The following is a 24,657-nucleotide window of genomic DNA, read 5'->3' on the forward strand; positions in this document are numbered from 1 at the left end:
CAACCAACTGTTGATCACACCAGGGACCAGAATGAGTTTGATAGATCAAATTGGAGTTCAGAATGAATCTGATAGCTCCTCATTGGTCCCATGCTGAGTAGTTTCCCAATTTGCTGACTCTCTTGGTTGAGGTATCCACTTTTATTGCTTCTCACAGGACTGTGCAGATGTCAGAGTGCCTCCAAACACCCTTGTTAGATGTATCCATTATGATTGATGTCAAAGACATCTCTGGTCAGAGCTTTTGTTCAGTGGACTGTGAACTTCCTGGTCTTCTTTTATCAAGACAAGCTCCTCTCTAAAAGCTGTCATTCACCCGTAAGTTAGATCTGTGGACTGAAGGCATCGACCTCTCTGCTTCAGTAGAGGTATCAATCCACATGAATTCCGAGCAGTCTTGTCCTAGGGAACTTCGGCTTCTGGAGTGGGGCATGATACTTGTCCTCCACAGTTTAAACTCGGGTTCTGTGTGAACCCTTGGAGGAGGTCTCAGATAGAGATCTCACTTACTACATTCCTGCTAGTATTAGCCTTGATAAATTGTATTGGTGAGTTACATGGGCATTCTTATCTCGCATCCAGCATTCAGAGGCTTGGAATCTCCTGTTTTGTTCCTGAATTTGTGGCAAAAACCCAGAATTCAACAGTTTCTGGTGAGAGACATGAAAACTTCTATGTTTCCTGTCTCTGGACTTTCTGTGGGGTGATCCAAACAAGGTTCTTTATGCCCAGTGTGAGCCATGAGGTCCTACCTAAGAAGGACTTGACCTGACCTCTTAGACGAGTGTTGGTGCATCTTTTTTTTAGTACCAGTAAGCAAAAGCACTTTTTCTTTTTAGCATTGTGCTTTAGTTGGTTAGCTTATGCCCATAAAGTAGACAAAAAGCTGACCAAATTGGGGGTGAGGGACTGTCCCTTGCATAATGGAGCAACTTCTCAGTAGCATAGGTAATGAGAGAAGGTGTTGGGTATGTCAGACTACCTTTTCTTGAGGGAATTGCAATAAGTCCCTGGATACTTTTTCCTTGGCATCATCTATTTTTCTTCTGTATACAAGAAAGTAGCACAGGTCAAGATGATGCTAGATCAGGTACGGATGCAGGTAAGCTACACTCAGGCTTAGAGCATCGGCTTTTAAAATCCATCTCTCCATTTTTCCTGTTCACAAGGGGCTGGTGTTGATTCGAGAGAGATGACCTTCCACCCAAGGAGTAAGTTTCCTAATGAGGCAAAGCTTTGTATTCCTTTAGAGACAAATATCAAATCTTTGAGTAATTTGCATTTTTCATAGGTACTGTATACAAGCTAGAGCCTTTTATCATAATCCCACTACATCCACATCCCTGATTCAGTAAGAAAAAATCCTTGGTGATGGCAGGTGAGTGTGAGTTCCCCCCCACTCACTCACCCACCTATCTTAAGTTAACTGCAGTGTTACCAAGTTTCAATGACGGATTCCAGCATGTCATGAAGGGTAGTCGTACATAAAGGGTCATCCTACTTAGAAAAATTTTTTCCATGTTTAATTCAATGTTCATAATGGTCAAATAGGGACATACGTGACTGTACCCCTTATTGCATTAAATTTTTCTTATGCTATTTGTGCTTTATTCTTGAATCATATGCTGTTTCAATGTATGAGATTTGTTTTTAAGTACAGTACAATTTGTCACATTACTAATTCTTCCAGTCGAGACATTGAAGTGGTGAAAATTGTTCGTTCCTAGTTTTGTTGCTCTTGGTGATTGTATTTTAATGTTTTAGAATAGAGTACATACATGTTTTTATAAGGAAATGATTTATTCAGAAATAAAAGAAGTAAGTTCACCATGACTTTGATTATACTGTTTAGTGTTTTCTTTTTTGCATAATGTATTAAAATTCAAAAGTTTAATGTGTTAACAGAATTCTAAAGTTTAACGTGTTACTGGAATTCTAAAGTTCAAGGTGTTAACAGAATTCTAAAGTTCTTAAACCATTTATGCCTGCAGTAGTATTCCAGTGATTTCAGGCAGTTGGCAAGAAAACTTAGCTGTTTTTTTACTGCAGACTAAGTCACTTGTTTTGAAGAAATTTCTTTTAACAAAATTTTACTTTACTCTCAGAAATGGGTTATATTTCTGTTGTGAAAAAGTGAAACTTGGGTAATCTTTCTTATAAATGCAATTTATTCCAAAGGGTCTTTCATATTATGTATATACTGTTCAATTTCCTTAATATAATGAAGAATATCTATATGTTTCAAGGTACTTGGGGAACCTACAGTATATTACTATTATAGTTAGTGTTCCTGTGCTAACAGAGACTCCCATGTAGTAGTCGTGACCTAAGTATGGAATATAATAATAACTGTATTTTTTATTGGAATGCGTGAGAGGACACTTAAGCCATGGAAATTTCTTTCCTTGTTCAAGTCTAAATATGTGGTATCTTAAAAGACATTTCAGCCTAATAAGCATCAGTTGAAATTTGTTCTCTAATAAGTAAGAAAAGGTTGTATCAGAGGCAAATGGAAAAGCTGTGGTATGATATTGCCAACAGCCAAATGGTTTTTGGACCAGAGCGCTGTCAACATGATAAAAATAGAAAATAACAAACTACTTTGCTAGTAGTGTCTTAAAATGGATTTACTTTGGATGGTCCTCATCGATAAATGCTGTACATACTAAAAGATGTTTCCATGATAGTCTTTACCTACCGGTAGATTGTACTAGTCTAGACTTTCAAACAAGATTACCAAAGTTATGATGTATGTAACAGTACATAATCATCTCTTATAATTAATTGCCACTTACCAAAGAACTATATCAACAGCATTGAGTGTGATGTAAACAAAAATACAGAAACAGCTGTTTTGCAATTTTAAGGGATTTTATTTTGACAAAGTACGTATGTTAGTGTACCTTTGTATACCTGTTATTAATTTATGTACAAAAGCAGAAGTAATAATTCCAGTTAAAAGTTAGGTACATCTTAGTTTAACCCGACCACTGAGCTGATTAACAGCTTTGTTAGGGCTGGCCCGAAGGATGAGATATTTTTAAATGGTTAGGAACCAGTTGGTGGTTACCTAGCAGAGGGACCTACAGCTTATTGTGGGAATCAAACCACATTATATCAAGAAATTAATTTCTAATCTGCAGAAATAAATTCCTCTGATTTCACATTGGCAGAGTGGGAGGTCAAACTTGCGACTACTGAATTGGTAGGTGAGCACGTAAACCACTTGTTTAACGAGGAACAATTAGTAACTCTAGTATTATACTATTCGTTTCTTGTAGCAGCTAAAAAATGATAATCCAAATTCTTTCGCTAGTACATTAGTCTCAATCAGCTGATTCTGTGAACGTAAACATTAGTCAGTGCAAATGGTGGATGATTGTTTTTTTTATACATATAGCTTGATATTAATACAATATGGTATAAATGGATTCAGTTAGTAAAATATTAGTTTTATTACCATTGCATTTATCTTAAATACATCTGTAATAGCCTATTTGACTTATGCGAGTGGATACAGAGTACTATGTAACACTTAGGCTAACTTAGGTCAGTATTACACGCATATACATTTATATCTTGTGTATGATAGGAGAATAGGGGAACAACAGATAAGAAAGTTGCTGTATAAAGATACAATAATGGTGATAAAACCACGGAGGCTCGATAAAAACAGATAAGCTACCTGCCTGCTGAATTGTGTCATTTATGAGAGAGAGAGAGAGAGAAAAAATGAAGGGGGTTACATTTTTTCAGTGGGTATTTATGCAATATATTTTGTTACTGATATTGGAAAAGGTAAATGGTAATTGCCTTCTGCATAAAGTTTTCTGTTTAGTGTGTGATGGTGGTTGTTTACAAGCTTATTGAGTCTTGGGAGGTAAGTGGTATTGATAAGGTTAGGTGAGGAAGGGTATTATGGAGTTGCCCTTGAACACCCATAGATTTTTTTTTACTTGCCCTTATCCAGATTTCGCCATTATCTGAAGGGTTTTTGGCTATTTTAATCTAGATAATTGAAAGATTACTTCTATTTCTGCCATATTGCTGCACATTTTTTTTATATATTGTAACAAAGAAACATTTCCTATGCTTCTGGTCCTGCCTCTATCAGATTTTTATATTCACTTGTAAGTTAATTGATAACTAGGTTTCTTGCTACTCTTATTCCAGATGACTCTGGGTTTTTCCATTTTTAAATCTCAAGGATTCTTTTAATATCATCAGCTGTTATGGTTTTTCCTTAAATCCTCCAATTCATGTTGATTTTTTAAAAATTTTTGTATAGAAGTTTTCTTGGTACTCTACTGCCTCCATCATTCCAGTATGTCTTATATTTTAACTTTATCCATTTTCATTTTTTATACTTGGTCTTTTTTATATCTTTTCTATCTTTAATCAACCACTTTGCTATCCTGAATATTTCTTGTTTTTCTCTTTGCTGTGCTGAGATTCTGGTACAGTTTCCCCTAACTTGTCTGTGCCCTTGTCACCTGCCTTTTGGCTGCCCTCCTTTTTCCCTGTTTACATCTCTTTCCTCTCCCCTACCTGTCCATTGTCAGAACTTGAATGTCATGTATGAAAAATACAAACTTGCTTTTCCATAGATGGAGTTACTTATGCTTGGTGCTCTTGAGCTATCACGGAATCATCTTAAAAACAGAATTATAACATGTAGGCCTACTGTTGCAACTGCGCCCACTTTAGCACTCGCCGAGTTGTTTCCCATTTTCGTCGTGCTTTGTCTTTGTGTTCATGGGGTGTGCATGTTCTTTATGAGGTTTTCCACATCAGCATAGTGTGTTGTGTTGTGTCCCTTGAGTTAATTTTTTTCTCATTTTCTCGAGGAAAAGATAGTGTGTACCTGTTGAGAGGAGCGTCAGTCATGTGGCGTTTTACCTTATTCATAGTGTTTACTTGACTTGTGTTCCCCTCCCACCTTACTTTTAGTGGGTCTCATTGGTGTGTTGGCCAGTGTATTATTCCAAAGGGTGTGAGTGTTTTAGGTGCCTTCCACATTCCTTAGTGTTTTTGCTTCAGGAGCACGTGCCAAGTGCCCTTTGTATTTCCCAGAGGTGATGTGTGGTTACTCAGTGTCTGTGACCCCCCCCCCCCCCCCCCCCCCCCCCCCCCCCCCCCCCCCCCCCCCCCCCCCCCCCCCCCCCCCCCCCCCCCCCCCCCCCCCCCACCCCCCCCCCCGAGTTGTTATGCATATGGCTACAATGGAGATGAGCATTTAACCTGAATTTAGGCAATGTTCAGGCAAGGGCAAGCCCTGTTGTAAGTTTTTGTCCTGTGTCGCTGTAGATATGCATAAATGTGCATTCCTGCAGGGAAAAAGAGTTGTGAGAGACACCACGTGGAAAGAGTGTGTCAGATACTCATTGTATGAAAGGAGGTGTCGGAAGAAGGGCAGTTCAGCTTCCGGAGAGCCCACACCTAGCCCTTCTCTACCCTCCATCAATTCCTGTCACCATGTCCACCTCCTTCAGTGACTCGGAAAGGAATCTTTTGTGACCCCGCTGACTTCTTTGGGCAGACAGGCAGAAGATGTCTTTCAGAGATTCCTGGAATGTGTGGGACACAATGTTCAAGCCAGGCTTCCTGTTGGGCCAGCAGATGTGTGGAGACTGATTTTCACCTGTCACACAATGAAGATGAAAGTCAAGGGAAATGATAAGGACCAGTCGTCAGGTATCAAGAAGAGAATTAGTTTTGGTTTAGTAGCTCCCTTTACCTCCTCTTCCTAGTATTAAATGGTGGATGACATTTGACAATTGAAGGAGGTCTTATGCAAGAGGTCAGTTGCATTGGTCACCCCACCAATGGCTTCATCAGCTTCCTGACCTTCTTTGCATCGGCGCAGAGACAGTATCTACTTCCAGACCCAATCAGAGGAGAAGATCATACTGAAGCAACTCAACAAATAGAATGAGCCACTCAAGGGGTGAGGAGCACATCCCACAGCAGTGTGAGGTTGATGGAGGGGGATCTGCATCAACAGCAGTGAATCATCCAAATGTTCTACCAAGTAACAGGAGCCCTGCTTGAGATAGACAGGACAGATCTGCATCCTGCTCTGCTTCCCTTTACTTAGATCATTGCTCACTGGGACAGAATAGCAATACCAAAGAACACCTTCATTCCCACAGTGGGGTCCGTTGGAGAACTACCCAGCAGACTGGAACAGGGGCAATGACACCACTGCTGCAGGACCCAGCAAAGTGGCGACAGGACCATCCTTCAGCTGGGGAGCATGAAGGCCAAGAAGAACTTTCTCTTCTAGAAGCATCAGAGGAAGAGAAGGGCAGTATGGAATTCGTCCTCCAGATCCAACAGAAACTAGGTCGTGCAGATACTGAATACTCCACCCTGAAGACCCCACCTACCTCTCGTACCAGAAATAGATGTCGGAGAATCCTCTGGAGACTAAGCATACGTTCCATGCGCCGTTTGCCACTGATTCAGGGAACGATGAAGAAACTGAACAGATTTGAGAAAAAGGCTTGCTGGCCTCCTCTAGATCTACTAAGTTGTTCCCTCCCTGACATGGCAAGGACTACCCACCTGAGGCAACCTTCACCATGCCAAGGATGTTTGATTCCTAATGTTCCCCTTGAACATTTTTGACAACAGGGAGTCAGACCCAACAGCACTGAGATCACAAATCCAGAGGATGTTGGGGAAGGTCTTGGGAGCCATTTCTTGACTAGCAGGTGCCAGGGGGCATGGCTACAGGATATGGAAGATGTTCCACTGGAAAAGTGCTACACATCAGGGGGTACCTGGGGCCCTTAGAAAAGGCCCTATCCTATGTGGTTAAGCAAGTGGCATGCAGTGGCCAATCTGATCTTGAAGCAGATGGAATCTTTTCTGATCTTAGTCCAAAAACAGACCTCTGTGGAAAGTTGGTTAAACCTATGGAATAGCCCTCTCGTAGACCCCCCACTGATTCCCCCAGACCTTGTGAGGCAAGCAGTTGAAGTGAGACTGGACGACTCCCTCACTTCAATATCCCACAAATTGGTGTTCTCTCAGGAGGACAGATGAACTGGCTCACAGCTGACATCACCAGGTAAGGGAGGGCCCCTCCCAACCTCTTATGTCAGGAGGCAAGTCAGAACAGGGAAGAGAGGGTTCCATGGGTTAGGGCACACACTGGGTCCCTGCAGTGGAAAATGAAGGAAGTGGAAAGGTCCAAGTAGAGTCCAGACACAGCAAATAAGTGTTGTGGACAGACTGGCAGTGGACCTACAGTGGTGGAAAAATCCAGTGAATTACATGCATGGAATGCCACTCGCCTGTCAACTCCCGGAGATGCTGGTACACTCAGATGCATTCAAAAGGGGTGGGGCACACATCTGAACAGCATGTGTGCGTCAGGAGAAGAGCGTAGCTGTGGATGGGTTGGTTCATATAGTGGAAGAGTAAGAACCTCAGGTCATTGGCGATGGTAGGCCTACATATTAGGATTTTGTTTTGGGGATATTCAGTGAGAGTCAAAATGTGCCAAGCATGAGTAATCTATGAAAGCATAGGCTTGTGTGTTAGGAAAATTACAAATTACTTTAGAGTTTGGTATCTTTTATATAAGAAGTAAGTGGCAAGTTAGCTGGGATAGCATGATAGATGTGAAGCCGAAGGTCATTCGACTGTCATTAAGAGATGGCAGTTGTCAGATCATCCAAATCGGACTAGTATATTTACAAGGCTGGGTATAGGACATACGCATGGTATTCATATATGCTCATTGCAGAGTGGAGAAGAGAGACATGCCCCAGTCTGCAGCTCCTGTAGGGAAGTTTTAACACAAAGCATTTTCTTATTGACTACCCACTTTTTACTAAAGAAGAAGAGCTCCCTCACTGCAAGGCAGGTTTATGAGTGAGGTGTTTGATAGTAATTGGAATGTAAATGAATTCATATTTTTAAAGAAAATTAACTTTTATACATGCAACTTACCCGGCAGATATATACTTAGCTATAGACTCCGTCGTCCATAGCTAAGTATATATCTGCCAGGTAAGTATGTATAAAACTTCATTGTATCTTAACAATATCATTTTTATCTTCGTATAAAGTTTTTACCAGATTTTATCTGAATGGCCTGATTTGCCCCAGTGCTTAGCATGCATGCCCAAAATCTGTAAATCAGTCAGTCAATCTTTTCTCTTCAATTGCGTTTTGTTCATCTCTCCACCTACTTGTATCTTTCTCTCTCAGCAGTTTCCACTGGTCACTTTTGATGATATATATGCCGAGACATTTCTTGGTGTTCCTTTTTGACTTAATTTTTTAGTTTCTGTGTACTTTATCTTTTGTTGACCAGCTCTTTTTACATCTCTCTGTCCTTGACCACTGAATGAGCTAGCATCAGTTTTTGTTATGGTAGGCAAACTTGTAATATTGCGATCTTACCTTTGATGTAGTCAAAATAAAGTCAGTCTGTTTTCTAGCCTGTCCACTCTTGCATATTATTTACTTCCGACTTTGCATCTGAAACTGCACTGCAATAACCAACTTCCATCCTTGATTTGTTTTCCCTCTCATGCTGTATATACCGATAGTATCCTCAAAACCAGTTCTGTCCATTTCTATGTGGTTATTTTAGCCTTTTCTTATCAGCATCCCGTCTCGCTGGGATACTTTTGTAACTGTCTGATGACCTTTCCCAAAATTTGTGCTTGTTTCTTCTGGTCCTCTGATTGCAGTGGGTGTAACCAAAAGCACGTCTATTACCTGCTTTCCGAAGATCATCATAACCTTCTTTATTATGTCATTTATTTGGCCCATTTCTGTCATATCTTGAGTCATATATCCTCATTTTGTCTGTCTCATCTCTGCTCATCAGTTTATAGTTAGTCTGTGGATTTTATTTGTGCTCCTGTATACCTTACCTCCTGGACGCAGATGTCCACATTTCTCAATATCCATTCCACCATCTCCTCGCAGTTTCCCGTGTTTAGTTCCACATTTTAATTATTCACTTTTAAAGTACTGAGGATTAATCATATTTTCAACAAACACCGTATATCAAGATTTGCATTCAAGTAACAGTAGGGGAGACATGACACAGCCACCCCACTCCCTGCACACCTGGTTGGGGCTGGGTAGGTAGGGGGAATGGGAGGGTAGGGAAGGCATCCACCCTCCTCCTGCAAACATGTTTGTCTGTCCCGGGTGGGGCTTTCTAAGTAGAGGATTGGGAGGGCAGTGGAGACATCAGCGCCGGATCCCAGCGTGCGTAACATGCGCCAGTGAGCTTGTAGTTCAATAATGATCGATTGTGGTTTATTGTACTAATTAGTAACAAACTCTTGGGGCCAGCCATATTAAAGTGAAGATAGTCAACTCAGTGGTCTGGTTAAACAATTTGGCAGTAATGGTAATATATATAATGACAAAAATAATGGTAATGTATGTAGTACTATTGCTAGTCTAGTGTATTTAATATTTTTATAAAGGTTTTTTACTCTCGTTGTAGGAAATTACTTATGACCGAAATACACCTTTTCTGGAAAAATAAGTCAAAAGTTCACTTAAATGAAAATGGGAAATTGAACTATCCTTGGAAAGAGAGTTTTGAATTAATTTTCGATTCAAGATTACTGCTGACATCGAGGCGAAGAGGAGAGAATTTTTCAATGATCTGAAATCGCTGTTGGGAATATTAGCGCTAGAGAACACCCTGATTATTGCAAAGTAATTAGGATGGTCTGATTTCGTGACTTTTAAGTGGAGCGAGACAAAGTTGAAAAGGTAGATGAGACAGTAGTAGTTAGTTGTTTGCAATGTCTGTGGAAGAAAGTGGATGGATGACTTTACAGGTGTGAGAAAATGTTCTTTTCGGAAGTTGTCTTGGAGGTTACGGTTAAGGTTGCAGGGTGAAGAATTCGATTAGTAGTAGTATATGTATGTAAGCAACTCTCTTTTGAGTTTTATTAAAGTTACATATAAATGAAGTTGACAGATATACAGACAGGAGCTCTATGTAGTCTTACACTATATAGATTAGAAGATACTGGAGACTGAAGGAAATTCATTTCAGATCTGAAAAAAAGGAAACAATCTATTGCTTTAAATATGGATAAAATTAGTGCAGATTATAGTAAATTCAGCAAATGTGAAAAGCATTACGAAAAAAAAAAGATTCTAGTAGAAAAATGTCTTTGGTGTTTCCATTGGTGACGATTGAAAAGTCTGGCTCAGATCTACATGAAAATCAATCATTATCCAAACCTGAAACATATCTTATTATTATAATTAACTGTATAATTTGTGACTCTTGAAACAACTAGTTAATTGTCATATACAAACAGTTGTTGCCACTAACAATATAGATTAAGATTTTATATAAAATTATAATTGATATGGTTATTTTTAGCTGGTTCAATTCAGCCGCTTATGATTGTCTTTTTATCTTGCAAAATGTTACATCTAGAAAAGACGGGATCTTGGTATGAAATGATCAAACTCTCAGCATCTAGGAAAACCATATTTCCTGCAGTTTTACAAACTACTGGTTAAAGAAATACTTCCTGAGGAACTGTATGAGATCCTAATTATTGTATGCTGTATTCAAAGCTTCTGAAAGACCAAACAAAGTGAGCAACCTTTCCCCATTTCTTCCAGCACTGGGTTCTTGCTTGGCTTGTAACGACAATGAATCTGGATTTTGCCATTAAATATAAACTTGAAAATTCAACAGGATTATTTATACCATGGGGTATAATTTATGTTATTTTGTTATTTTAAGTGAATTCCTTCCCACAGAGAATATAATGTCGGATCTAACAGGAAAATAAGGAGTGTTTTTAGATTCACCTTTACGTATATGATGAGCGTCACGTTGGTAATTAAGATATGAGGGTCTATTTGCGCAGGAGTTTTGGCGAGCTCCGCTCCTGTGTACGTAGATATTTCCTTCATTCTGCATTTGGTACGTCAACCGCAGGCGTTGTATCCCTATGTAGTCTACTCTGAAGCTTCAGGAAGGTGCCTTTGCTTACACGCAAGACCTATTGCCGAGTTGCTAGAATTTTCCAACAAAAAGATCAGCTGGCTGACTGCAGAACATTATCGTCTCTCTCTCTCTCTCTCTCTCTCTCTCTCTCTCTCTCTCTCTCCTCTCTCTATACTACTCTCGTCTATAGATCTCTCTCTCTCTCATCATCTATTTACCGGAATTTACCGTAATTCCTTCCTAGAGTTTCCTGTTATCAGTGCCTATACTCTTTTCTTCGGTACACTGTTCGTTCATCGATTTCAGAAAACCATTAAGTGAGCACCAGCAAACTTTTAGACAAAGTGACCATGCATTCCTGAGTGGCAAAGTGTCGAGATATGGTCCTTTCTTTCCCTCAGTTAGTAGTAGTATATAGGCCTTATTCCTGATTCTATGAAACAAATGACTGCAGCTCCTCTTCCCAAGGTTAGGCAGCCTTATTGGTCTGTTGAGGGTTTTATCAAATTTTTGTAGATTTATGGAGGCGACTGTAAGCGAGAAAGCGTCCGTTTCCATCCACGTCCTTACCAAATTCGCTGACGGTACGAACCAGCTCACGTAATTAGCGTTCAGTTTTAGATACTTCTTTTCTGTTAGGATAAGATGACAAATCGTTATTAGTTAATGTAGGCATGTCTATTATTTTTGAGCTTACGTCCATGAAACATGAAGCGGGGCATAATTTGTTTACTGCACAAGGTTTTTAGCTGCAAGTTTTCATGTGGAAAAGTTTCATTTGACGATTTCCTATCCTCACAGCATCTGCAGCGGCATCACACACTTCATTCCATAAGTATTGTGTTCATGTAGCGGCTGTAGCCAGAGAATGCGAGGCGAGGCGCTCTCTTTGTCGAGTTCTCTTTAGGTTTTGTTCTTATTAGTACTACGAAGTAAAACTCACGAAACCGCAATAAGAAATAGTCTAGAAAACTCACCCAGTTGTCTGATTTGCTGTATCTGTGTACAAATTAGTTTTGGATACCAAAATCCTGTCTCCTCTCGCGTTTCGGTGTCAAGCGGATATACAAGATGCTCATAGTATCCTGCTTTTAAAAAGATCTTTTAGAATTTTAGTGTGATGACGAGCATTTAGCAATCAGTTCGGAGAGACAATGGATTTAATAATTTATTTAATTACAATGTAGAACCGAGGGTAAGCTGGGCTAGTGGTGAAGCATTATGCAGGATTTCTGACGTCTTTAAAGTGACGCCTGTGAGGAGGGTGATGTCATCTGAAGAAACGCGCCTCTGGCAACAGTGTTTACCTCATTTCAATGTTGTTAGCGTTTATTTCTTATCTATCGGTTATCTGTGGAATCGACCTTGAGGTCACTCACACTTCGCTCAGTCTCTTTGGAGGCTAACTGTCTCGGTTAGTTCTTTATGTTTACATAAATTCATCATTGCAGACTTCATATACTGTAGTCCCGGTCTAGGCCTAGACCGTGACTGTAGTGCGGTATGCGGGTTTGAACCGGCATAAACGACTCCCCTCTCCCTCTATTTTCTCACCCTCATCGTTACGAGGTTTCATAAAATGCCTGACTAAACATTAGGTGGGTACAAGTAGCAGTGGGTAGCTGTCACCGTAACTTGTTTCTTTCGTGTGCTACATATTGAATCGTGACGATGTTTTTTACTAAAACTCCCATATCATAACTGCTATCAGACATTTCATTAATACCGTAATGCAAATATATATAATTCAGTGGTTCTTAAACTATTGTGAGATTTTGTGCGTGGGGGACCTTTCTTTAAAAATTGATTACAATTGACGTTACAGAATATACTGTAATGTTACAACACATTTTTATCAAATAATTATCTATTCAGAAAATGGTACTAACATTATTAAGGTACTGAAACAAAACACTTTTTTTAACCATGTTACACATTGAAAAAAAATTGTAATATACTAAAACAAAAACTTCTATATTATTTGACAACAAATTAATTGATAAGAAAATGTAACGTATATGGAACAAAAACTTTTTTTTTTTTTGCTAGAACACATAATCAGAGAATACAACCTTAGTTATCAAATGGGGTGGGTGAATTCGCTTTGCCTGAAGCAATCCTTCTAGATTTGGCTTTGTTTTGCCCAATGCAACTCTTAATATTTGCTGCTTCTGATCCGTTTCGGGATTTTGTTTTAATGGCAAGTAGTGTGGAAAACGCTGACTCTAGCTATGTGGTTGCAAGTGGAATCTGCACTTCTAGAGCCATCTTGCAACACAAGGAAAGGACTGTGCCATTTCAATCCACAAATCACTACAATACATATCACAGTAATGTGTTTTGCACCTAAACTGTTAATCAATTCAATGAACTGTTCTTGTATTGAATAATCCTCCGAAGGCAGATCATTAATGAGAGTACAAATGGGTTGTTGACAAACTGATAGTATGATATTATCGTCTTCGAAGTTAAGCTCACGCTCATCAACATAAGTATTTAATTGTGGAAATAAGACAAAATTATTCTTCTCAAGCTTGGAGTGCCTTTGTTCGATCTTCACTTTTTCGTGGCAGTGGAGCTCTGTGGTATCTTTTTTTTTTTTTTTTTTTTTTTTTTTTTTTGGCGGCGAGAAATTGAGGCAATTCATGGATTCAAATATGTTTACCAAAACTGACAGGCTTATAAGAGAAAACAGAATCAGAGAATTTTGCGTGGATGTCTGGCTTAGCGTCTGCCAAAAAATTGCTGCATTTCTTCAAGTAGTACGAAAACTCTCTTCAATACTTTCTCTTTGGAAAGCCATCTTATATGTGAATGCGATACGAGTGTTTCAAATTCGGAATCACTTTTTGCGTAATGCAGAAAACAAACGAGAGTTAAGTGCGTTCGCTGTGATGAAGTTAACTATAATCGCTTCACCGAAGCACAGTTCAACTCATCAGGCACGGTTTTCGTTGCAAATGATTGGAGGTGAATAGTGCAATATGTACCAATAATATCTGGCGATTTATTTATTTATTTATTTTTTAATTTCGCCACTTTATGCTCTTATAAGAAAACTAGTGAGAGATGCATATTGTGGTAAAGAATAAAGTGGAAGGGGCAAGGGTAGGTTTGAGAATGCTTGTTGAAATGACTGTTGAGGATTCAAGGAAGGCAATTAGGAGACTGATAAGGATTAGATGCCAGGAGTCGATGGGGTTTCAAGTGAGATACTTTGATATGGTGGGGGAAGTATGATTGAATGGCTGACCAGCATGTGTAAGGTATGTTGGAATGGAAAATTCCTAAAGTGTAAGGTGAGAAGGGTGACTGATTATTCCTTCACATAAAAGTCAAAGTGATAAAGGAGATAGTGAGAATGAGGTCATAACCTTGCTGAATCCAGTACCAGGAAGGTGTATGATAACATTGTGATTGAGAATGTATGGCAGATGACTGAGTGTTCGGACAGGAGAACAGTGTGAGTTGACATGAGGAAGAGGGTGCTTAGGTAAAGTTTTTACTCATGTGGACCTAGATAAATTTTACAATAGAGTTAAAAGTGACACAATGTGAAGGGTGTAGAGAATGTATGTGTAGATGGAATATGAAGCATACGGTAGTGTTTTGTTGACGATGAAGGGTCTAGTTTGGTGTGAAAATGGGCTGAGACACGTTTGTGCTCTGTCAGAATAATTGTTGGGTATTTTGACAGTTGGAATGGTGCAAGAATCTACTTAGATGCTCAGCTGTGCAATAAGAAGATGAGTCATGAATGAAGTGGGGTTAACTGATGTTTGCAGACAATACCTTACTGATTGGTTGTAGGGAAGAGTAACTGTAGAAATTATTGAAAGAGTTTGAAAGTGTTTGCAAGGGGAGAAAGTTAAGAGTAAACACGAGTGAGGATAAGGTTATAAGGGCATATGCGAGACAAGAAGACAGCAGCAACAAATAATATTATGGGCAGTTAGATAATGGTAGGGAAAGAGTCTTAATAAGAACATGAGAGTTAATAGTTCTCATGATGGTAGGAGAGTAGGTGAAGCAAGAAAGGCAACAGGACGCTTGGAGAGTCCATGGAAGACAAAGTTGAGATTTATAAAGGGATTTTTATACATTCTCCATTTATGGAAGTGAATTTGGGATATTCGTGAGATGGATTAAGAGTGTTTAGAGATGGAGACATACTATGAGGATGGAGGTTCAAGGAAGAAGAAGAGGGAGACCAAGAAAGAGATGGAAGGACTGTGTGAGAGGAGACTTACATGAGAGGGGAATTGATGAGGCAGAAGTGCAGGATAGTAATAGATGGAAATGGCGCATCCGAAACGGCGACCCCGTATGAAAATAGGAACCAGCTGGGAAGAAGAAGAAGAAGAGAGGGTTAGGTTATGTGGGTAACGGGATAATGATAGGTTTGTGAAAAGTTAATCAATTCGGGAGTGTTGGGATGTAGTAGAAGAAAATCTAGGAAGGAATGGGTGAATGGGATGTTTGATGGGAGGGACCTCGGCCTGTAGGAAGCAAGAGAATGCTTGCAGCACAAGGGCTGTTGGCACTGCTTGGGGACCTTCTGCACTTGTGTGAAGTAACTTGTCCTTGTTAATTTCATGTACAGGTAGTTAGGGGCAGTGCAGCAAAGATCATTATCTTTTTATTTTCATGGTAACTATCCCTAGATAGGGGATTGGCTTAGTGCTGAATATATATACATACATATATATACATATATATATATATATATATATATATATATATATATATATATGTGTGTGTATGTATGTATTTGTTGTAGGCAGTTGCATTTTATTTTAGTGTTCTTTATCAATTCTTGTAATGATGGTTTCTTGTCGTGTTTATCTGTGTAGTGTTGGGAGATGGCTCCTGTGCATTTGTTGGGCAAGTAATCTTTGTCTGAGAGATGTAGATGTTCTGCCAATGTGGTTCTCTGTGGGAGGATTGTATTCTTCCTTGGGGCAAGTGGATTATATACCCCACATTCGTGGTCATCTCCTTAGGTATGGGTGTGCATGTGCTATAGTTTTTTTTTTTTTTTTTTTTATTCCAAAGGAGTCAGTGACCACAAAGGCGATCACCCTACAACAAAAATTGTGAGAGAAACTCTGGTCCCCTACCCCACGCATCTACAATATTTCATATATATATATATATATATATACATATATATATATATATATATATATATATGAATGATTATCACATCACCGTGATTCATATATATCATTCGAGCTACAAATGTCCTTTAATATCTAATTCGTTCTACCTCGGAATTGATATATTTTCATATGTACGAAGGGGGATTTTTAGTTGATAATAATTTCGTCCCCTCATGGGATCGAAATATATATATATATATATATATATATATATATATATATATATATATATATATATGTAGATGTATATATACACACACATACATACACACAAAATCCCATTTAAACTGGATGGTATCCAATCCAGTAGAGATATTTATTCAGGAAAAGCTACAAGTTTTCAAGGACTAAACAGTCCTATCGTCTGGTATCCATAGAATGACTGAACACATGGTCCAGCTTTACTTATGTGCGTATGGGCAACAGAATTAAAGTCCTTATTGTTCCAATTTCCTGCACTGGCTTTCTTCATTCCTTTATTATCCTCCTCCATGTGGGCTCATGTTTATGCAGGTCCTCTTTTCTGTTGTCGTGTATATGATCAACAAGGATAGGTTGTCCTCAAATCTGCTTCCAGTATTACCTACCATTTCACTGTTTGCACATGTCATGAAGGCATTTTCTATAGTCAGTCTAGCCATTTCATTTGTGTTCTTGTAATGAAAGTTCATATCCAAACCAGGGGATTGGCTTAATGTTAAATTATATATATATATATATATATATATATATATATATATATATATATATATATATATATATAGTTACATATTTTGTTGGAGTTGGCTACTAGATGAAAAGAATATAGATTTAGAAATCCTTATGGGCCACTTGCCCGAGAACCAAATATATAAGAGAGAACTTACCTACAGATAACATCTAAACAAAAGGGAAATGCTACCAGGAAAGCCATTATTTACATTAGATTACTTTATTTTATGCAGTTCAAGCAAGGAGAATAAATCCTGGCTGGTATGCAATCCAGCAAAAGCGACAACAATCCTCCAACAAGATTTAGCGCTGACTGACTTTCGGAATGCAATAGCAATTTTACATAATGGTGACGCAAGGTGGAACCTGTGGTTCGTGACTATATCTGGCGATTCTGACACTCAGTTGCAGAAGCAGGATTTGCTTGTAGCAAGCTTAAATTAATTATCTTCCAAGGCCACTTCTCACAGGAAAAGTTGCCAGAAACACGAGGAAACAGGATAACATGTCTCTGGAAATAGATTTCTCAGATAAGCATTCATATATAAACGAATCTCTCACTTGTAGTGGGCTATCAGACCTACCAGGCAATCCAAAATTGCAATGTGCAGTATTGCAAGGCAGAGCTAGTTGCTCCAATAGATCCTCAATTCAACAATGCTTGGATTGCTTGTAGCCCAGGTCACTTCTGATCCAAATTAGTCTGGCAGTGTGCCAAGACGAAAGATATGGCCCAACTTTGGGACATAACAGGCAGAGGTTATGCCTGGACGAAAGCTGAGCTGGGACTGCTGCTCCTAGGCCAGTTGTTTGTCTTATAAGGCCACAAGCTGCGAAAGTGGCGAGAATCCAGGAGTGGTCACCTGCAGGTATGAAAATTAATTAAGAACCAGCAGAAGAGGGCACAGGGATGTAGGTCGTACGTCAAGACTATAGAGCGACTACTATAAAAAAAAAAAAATTGTATGCCTATTCCCGAGGAATCCCTTAATTCCCCTACTTGACTTGGCCCTTCTCTCAAGACTGCGGTCAAACTACAACTTAGCTTGCCATACCATCGGTTATGGGTCACTACCTCCCAATGGATTGTAATATGATCTCTATGCTAAGAGGCCAGAGAGGCGAGAGCAGCAAATATATATGACAATATATATACACACATATATATTACAGAAACTACTATACCCTATCGGTTCCTTGATGGCGAAAAGGGCAGGGCATCGGCGGTTACCGGCGATGCCAAATCATATATTACCACTCATGTTGTAAGGGATTTGAATGCAGCATAAGTTATACAACGCAAATGTACTTTATTTCTAATTAATTTTTGCCGATTATTGAAAGCCCTCGTGATTTTCTGGCTTTTAACAACAGAAAAACACACGTTTTTTCTTAAACTTGGCAAAAATATTTTCCAGCGTTGCCAGTTCTTCTCTCAGGTGTTAAGCTGACCTTAGGGCATAAAGAGGTCAAACAGCCGGGACTAAACCCCCTACTGGGAAAGGTAGTCGTCGCTTAATTGTCTTTCATGCTGGATATATATATATATATATATATATATATATATATATATATATATATATATATATTATATATATTATATATATCCACAGATGAAAAATGAGAGGTGTTGTGTAGTTCCTGACTGGTTTCAACTTTATTTCCAAGCCATTGATGAAGGACTAATACATAGTATAGAAGTCACAAATATATATACTGCAGAGACAATACTGACGAACATACACACAACCGTTTGAGACTGCAGATCCACCCACAGGCAGGTGTCAAGGTAGGAGTGGCTTTCAAAACTCATTTGGCTAAAATTTGCAATTAATTCTGTAGGGACACTACCGATAAACGTACCCACCGTAAGAGACATGTCCACACCTGACAAGTGTCAGGGAGGCGGGGTTGGAAATCTCATTACCACTACTGCCCCCTTACTGTGTTTACAAATGTAATAATCTTATTTCCATACATCTCTACTGCCAACCTTAAAATTTAAACAGTTTACACATTTCTTTTGATATTAAAGGATCAAGTTTATACATTCCTTGACTGATGTTCATATTATTATTGTAACTTTCTTTTATAAAGCTAGATTCAATGATATTCCTTTCCATTCCATTATTAGAGCACACAATCTTTTTTGCCCCTTCCCAGTTAATAGCATAATTGTTCTCACTAACATGTACAAAAATACCACTATTTACTTGTGCATATCTCACACATTTTTTGTGTTGTTCTATTCTCTTTTCCAGTGCTTTACCCATTTGACCAATGTCAAAGCTGTCACAAGACTTACATGGAATTTTATATAGTAGTACACATCCTTTAGTATTGTCAAGGGAGTTTTTGAGAAGTACCTGTTGCATTGTTTTATTGTTTTTTAAGAGCGACATTAACACCAAAATTCTTCAAGAGAAGGGGGATATCTTTCATATTATTATTATAAGGTAGTACAAACAAATTTTTTTTGTGTTGTAAGGTTCTTTATGGTTTTGATACGTGGTCCTTTTTGCTGCTTCTAGTGCATTGTTTAGTACTTCAGTATCAGGATATTTCAGTTTCTTGCCTCTATTCCGAATCTTATCTATTTAATGATTAAACTCTGTATGAAAGAATGTAAATTTGAATTGAATGGAAAATTTGACTCGCAAAACTTTGGTGTGGCAATGGGAAACCCTCTGTCCCCAGTGCTAAGTTACTTATATATGGAATTTTTTAAAAAGAAAATATTAAACAACCAATTTCACGCAATGTAGTTTGGTCCAGATATGTTGCCAACATAATTTGTGTATGGCCAGGGAATGAAGATGTGAATCATTTTTTGGTAGGTTAAATCAATTAGTACCAACAGTTAATTTACCATGGAAATGGGAAAAGATGGATGCCTACCCTTTTTGGATGTCCTCATACGGAGAAATAGTAGTGGGTTCAAATATAGTGTTTACAGAAAACCTACTAATATTTCTTCCTATGTACATTTCTATTCTGGACAAAACAATAAGGTTAAAAAATCAGTGTTTGCATCTATGTTTCTAAGAGCACTGCGGGTATGTAGCCCAGAATATATAGATGGGGAAATAGATAAGATTCGGAATACAAGCAAGAAACTGAAATATCCGGACATTGTACTAAACAATGCATGAGAAGCAGCAAAAAAAAACATTGATCAAAACCAAAAGGAACCTTACAACGCAAAATATTTGTTTGTACCACCTTATAATAATAATATGAAAGATATATCTCCCATCTTTTGAAGAATTTTGGTGTTAATGTCGCTTTTAAAATCATTAAAACAATGAAACAGGTAATTATCAAGAACTCCTCTGACAATACTAAAGGATGTGTACTACTATATAAAATTCCATGTAAGTCTTGTGACAACTTTTACATTGGTCAAATGGGTAAAGCACTAGAAGAGAGAATAGAACAACATTAAAAATGTGTGAGATATGTATGATAAATGAATCAAGTGCTAAAGTGATTATAATCTTATATATATACGTATTAGTATTATATATATATATATAGATATATATATATATATATATATATATAGATATAGATATATATATATATATATATATATATAATATATATAATATATATATATATATATATATATATATATATATATATATTATATATATCTCTTTTATGCCCTAACGATGCGTGCATAAATAGCATACGCAAAAGCGCTTGTTGCGGAACTTCTGCCTCATTTTTCTTTGGTATTCGCTAATATAATGAAGTCACGTGAATCTACTGTGATTTATATAATATATAATAATATATATTATAGATATATATATATATTATATATATATATATATATATATACCATATATATAATAATAATATATTATATATATATATATAGAGAGAGAGAGAGAGAGAGAGAGAGATACCAAGTACTTTTCATAAAGTTGCAGCATATTTAAAACCCCCTCCATTACCAGACACTGTCATATGTAAACAGGATGAGTTAGAGGACTCGCCTCGCACCCAAGAGAATGACATGTATGGTCTTTTCTTCTCTTGACAAGTTTCCAAGCGCTCTGAGAATTTCCAGTAGAACAAACAAATCCGGTAGTGGGGAAAGTATGGCAGAATATAATGGGATGCTTAATAAGTAAGGTTGAAAATGTGTCATGGCTGCTGTTTTAATACTATTGCACGTTCATTTGTAATAAAATGCATAATTCAAATGTTGAAAGTCACGTCTCAGCATTAATGCTGTAGTATGTCTTATTTGAGCTTCATCAAAGCGCCGGACAGGTTAGTGATGTTGAATTATTCAAGTGTTTGATGAAACCACCTATGTTTTCGACTACTCGAAGATATTTCTAAGAAGAGAATTATAGGAGGGCTTGCAGTTGTTCCGTTCTTGAACGTACTCAAGTACTCAGCAGTGCGATAAAGGCAGTAAAGTAATTAACAAGGATGGTGCGTCACCAATACTATTAACCTAATCGCATTCCCAGCCGGGCTAATTAGAGTAGGCACACCACAACCTTCGCATGCTTCCACTTCTTTCTCTCTTAAGTTGACCATTTATTCTTAATCTAGCTTTCGTGTAAAGGTGGTGTGAAGCGAAGCACAATCACTTCTAAATGGAAATGGTTGGGGTTTGTAGAACTCAAAAAAAAAAAAAAAAATTTGCTATTTCGATGTATGACAATAATTAACTGCAGAAAATTTGGACGGGGCTATTGGACCCTTAATAGGTTTTGCTTTCTCTCTCTCTCTCTCTCTCTCTCTCTCTCTCTCTCTCTCTCTCTCTCTATTCATTAGTATGAAATCAAATGCCATTTTCTTTTCGAGGGGATTTAAGGGAAGAGAAGGAATGTGTAAGGAGATGAATAGATAGACAGTGACCTTCTTCAGCCTCCTGAGATAATGTACAGACTTAATAACAAGTGGTTTCTTTTGTCGCCCCTCCATAATGATACTTATCTGTTATTTAGGAAGGCTGCGATAGATGCATTGGAAGTTCGCGTAACCGGGTTTCATTTGAGAATATCGATCAGAACAAGTGCCGCCGCTCACTTTTGTATTAACTACATACTACTTCTAGTTCGTCGCATTTGACGATGTTCACTTGTTAAATTCATTACTAGAAAAATTGAATATTGTAGCAGTATTTTTCCTCGACTCTTGAAATTAGAACAAACTTGCTTCTGATCATTATTCATACTAACATGCATTGTTCATGATTGTGATATACACTTTATTCGTATCTACAACTACAACTCTCTCGTGTAGCTATGGGTGTTATTGATTTGCGCAGCCATGTTTGTTCTTATGTCTGATAAGCTGTCGTTTCTCCAGCGGACGTTGGAGTCATGCGATATGATCAGATATATATATGCTGTACGTCGTATCTTCGGAAGATTAGATAATGTGGACATCATGAACTGTGGACCATCAACCTCGCTGCAGTGACTTACTATCCATTTTGGCGCGAAAACATTTAAAGAGAGTCAAGAGTCTCTCTCTCTCTCTCTCTCTCTCTCTCTCTCTCTCTCTCTCTCTCTCTCTCCTTACCGCTGTACAGACAGCTTTACTTTTGCAAGAACGTGAGAGGAATTATTGCAGGAGGGAATCGCTAAAGGTGTTTTACTTAACCCGCCCACTTCTCTCTCTCTCTCTCTCTCTCTCTCTCTCTCTCTCTCTTATTCAGTCAACCACTCGGTTTAGTTGCCAGTGGATGTTGTTGTACACAGCGACGTGCACCATAGCGACAGCTGGGAGCTTTTCCGAAATCATGGTTTCGGTTGAAGGAGAAGGTCCGATTTATCTTAGTTTACCGAGCCGTGCTGTGTGTGGGTTGTGTTTCTCCTGTTACTGCTTTGATAAGCCTGAGTTGTTGTTCTGTCGGCGTCTACTAGAGACCGAGTTTGTTCACCGTGTTGAATTGAGACAGTGCGTGAGTTCTTGATCCGTGAACTGTTGTTGTGCAAATGTGGCAGAGAGAGAAAAAAGAAAGAAGTTCCCTTTCCGTATTCGTTGCAAGTGTTCGGTGAAGTTTTCTCTCTTGTATGTGTGTGTTAGAAGTTAATGATAAGTGCTTTCTGGAGCAAAATTTCATCAAAATCTAATGGAGGAGACTAGTTCTTCGTACAGACTCAGCGATGATTGGTGTCATTTTAAAACTGAATATTATACGGGCGCATTCAGTGTGTGATGTAAAACCCTCATCGGTGTTGGGGTTGTGTCGTGATGTCATAAGAAATCGTGTGGCTCAGTCTCTTTATGACCTGTAGCAGCAATTAGGACCATAAATATAGTCTCATGTTTTGTGGGTGAAGATATTTTGGGGAATAATATGGTTCCATTAGCTTCTTTGCTCTAGTAGATTTGTTTGTTGGTGTTCCAGATGGAAATATTTAGTTTTGTTATCATTATATTTCAGTAGGTGAAATCTATTCACAGGGGCTACTGACTTGAAATTCAAGCTTCCAAAAAATGTAGGTTTCAAACTCCCACCGCTAAAGGAAGACTCCCAACATTGCACCAGTCGCTGACCATGATATGGAGTCAGTGGTTTTTTCATTTCCTGGGGGAGACGCGAACCCGCGACATCTGAGTGGCATACCATGACACCAACCACTGTATCTCAGTGGACCAACTGTTGAATTGTGCCATTAGATGTCATTCCTTGATATCTTCCCCAAATCGTATTACCACCCCCTACCCCTCGTCCCCAAGGTTGAGATAGGGCTCGCTCCATTTTTGGCGTAGAGAAGTTGATCGTTGGACAAGTGGTTTACGTGCTCGCCTACCGATTCGGTAGTCGCGAGTTCGACTCCCCGCTCTGCCAACGTTGAATCAGAGAGAGTGAGAGAGAGATTTGGCGGTAGCGCCTTCGGCCCCCAGCTGCATCCCCTTTCATTCCTTTTACTGTGCCTCCTTTCGTATTCTCTTTCTTCCATCTGATTTACACCCTCTCTTGACAGTTGATTCATAGTGCAACTGCTTTGAGGTTTTCTTCCAGTAACACCTTTCAAACCTGTTTATTGTCAATTTCCGTTTCAGCGCTGAATGACCTCATGGGTCCCAGTGCTTGGCCTTTGGCCTAAATTCTGTATTCAATTCAATTCGATAGATTTTGAGGAAGTTAGGTTGTTCATGAATACAAATGGTCGTTCAGTCGTTGAATGTTGACCGACGCGTTGCTTTGCTCTGATATGATTTGTGTCGAAGCAAAAATGAGTAAAAAGTAGTTGCGAATAGAATTCTTGAACTGGGTTCATTGTTGATATGACGCGCAGTGTTCACTCAGAAGCTCCAGTCGCAGTTATATTTTTAACCACCAAATCAAGAAAGGCCCTTAACGGCGCTTAGTTGGCCATTTCCGGTGGCGTTTGCGAATTCACGAGCCCGCTCATTACAGGAATGTTCTTGCGAGTGCAGAATGACAGACATCTGGCGTCATTAGCGGTAGTCCTAATTTCCATCGTCGGGAAAGTACTGGTCAGCATCGAGGGCTTCTTTGGCTGTTGGTAAGGTAACGAAGATTTTTCTGACAATTTTTGTTGTTGAAAATCGAGTGACCGTGTTGCTCGCTTATTCGCCATTATTTTACGCCAACAATGTGTATTTTCGAATAAAGAACCTACAGCTGGCAGTGCTCCTCGGCACCTGCATGCGAAGCTTCCCTTGAGCATCGTCCTGTTTCAGCATTTGTCTCGAGGGAGGGAGGGAGGACTGAGGAGGCCAACGAACCTCGCTTGAGTTGTTCTGATGGCGAGGGTGTCATGTTATGTCATCATTCATTCAGGCCCTGACTCGCTGTCATCTCATTTCTGGCCT

The 24,657-nt window shown here is 38.8% G+C and overlaps 2 protein-coding genes across 10 annotated transcripts in view; both read left to right on the plus strand.

Moving 5' to 3' along the window:
* LOC135213034 (lysine-specific demethylase 8-like) overlaps positions 1-24,657 on the plus strand; it is a 292,898-nt gene that overhangs the window by 127,953 nt on the left and 140,288 nt on the right. The window lies entirely within an intron of this gene.
* The window catches only part of LOC135213036 (ceramide synthase 6-like), a 10,472-nt gene continuing 8,289 nt past the window's right edge, over positions 22,475-24,657 (plus strand). Inside the window, exon 1 of one of the 6 annotated variants that reach the window (XM_064246854.1) lies at positions 22,475-22,631. In XM_064246854.1, coding sequence (XP_064102924.1) covers positions 22,553-22,631 — 79 coding nt within the window. In that variant the 5' untranslated portion in view covers positions 22,475-22,552. The other 5 variants (XM_064246855.1, XM_064246856.1, XM_064246858.1 and 2 more) reach the window with 5 other exon arrangements.

Source organism: Macrobrachium nipponense, chromosome 42 (assembly GCF_015104395.2).
Source record: "Macrobrachium nipponense isolate FS-2020 chromosome 42, ASM1510439v2, whole genome shotgun sequence".
NCBI classification, from domain to species: Eukaryota; Metazoa; Arthropoda; class Malacostraca; order Decapoda; family Palaemonidae; genus Macrobrachium; species Macrobrachium nipponense.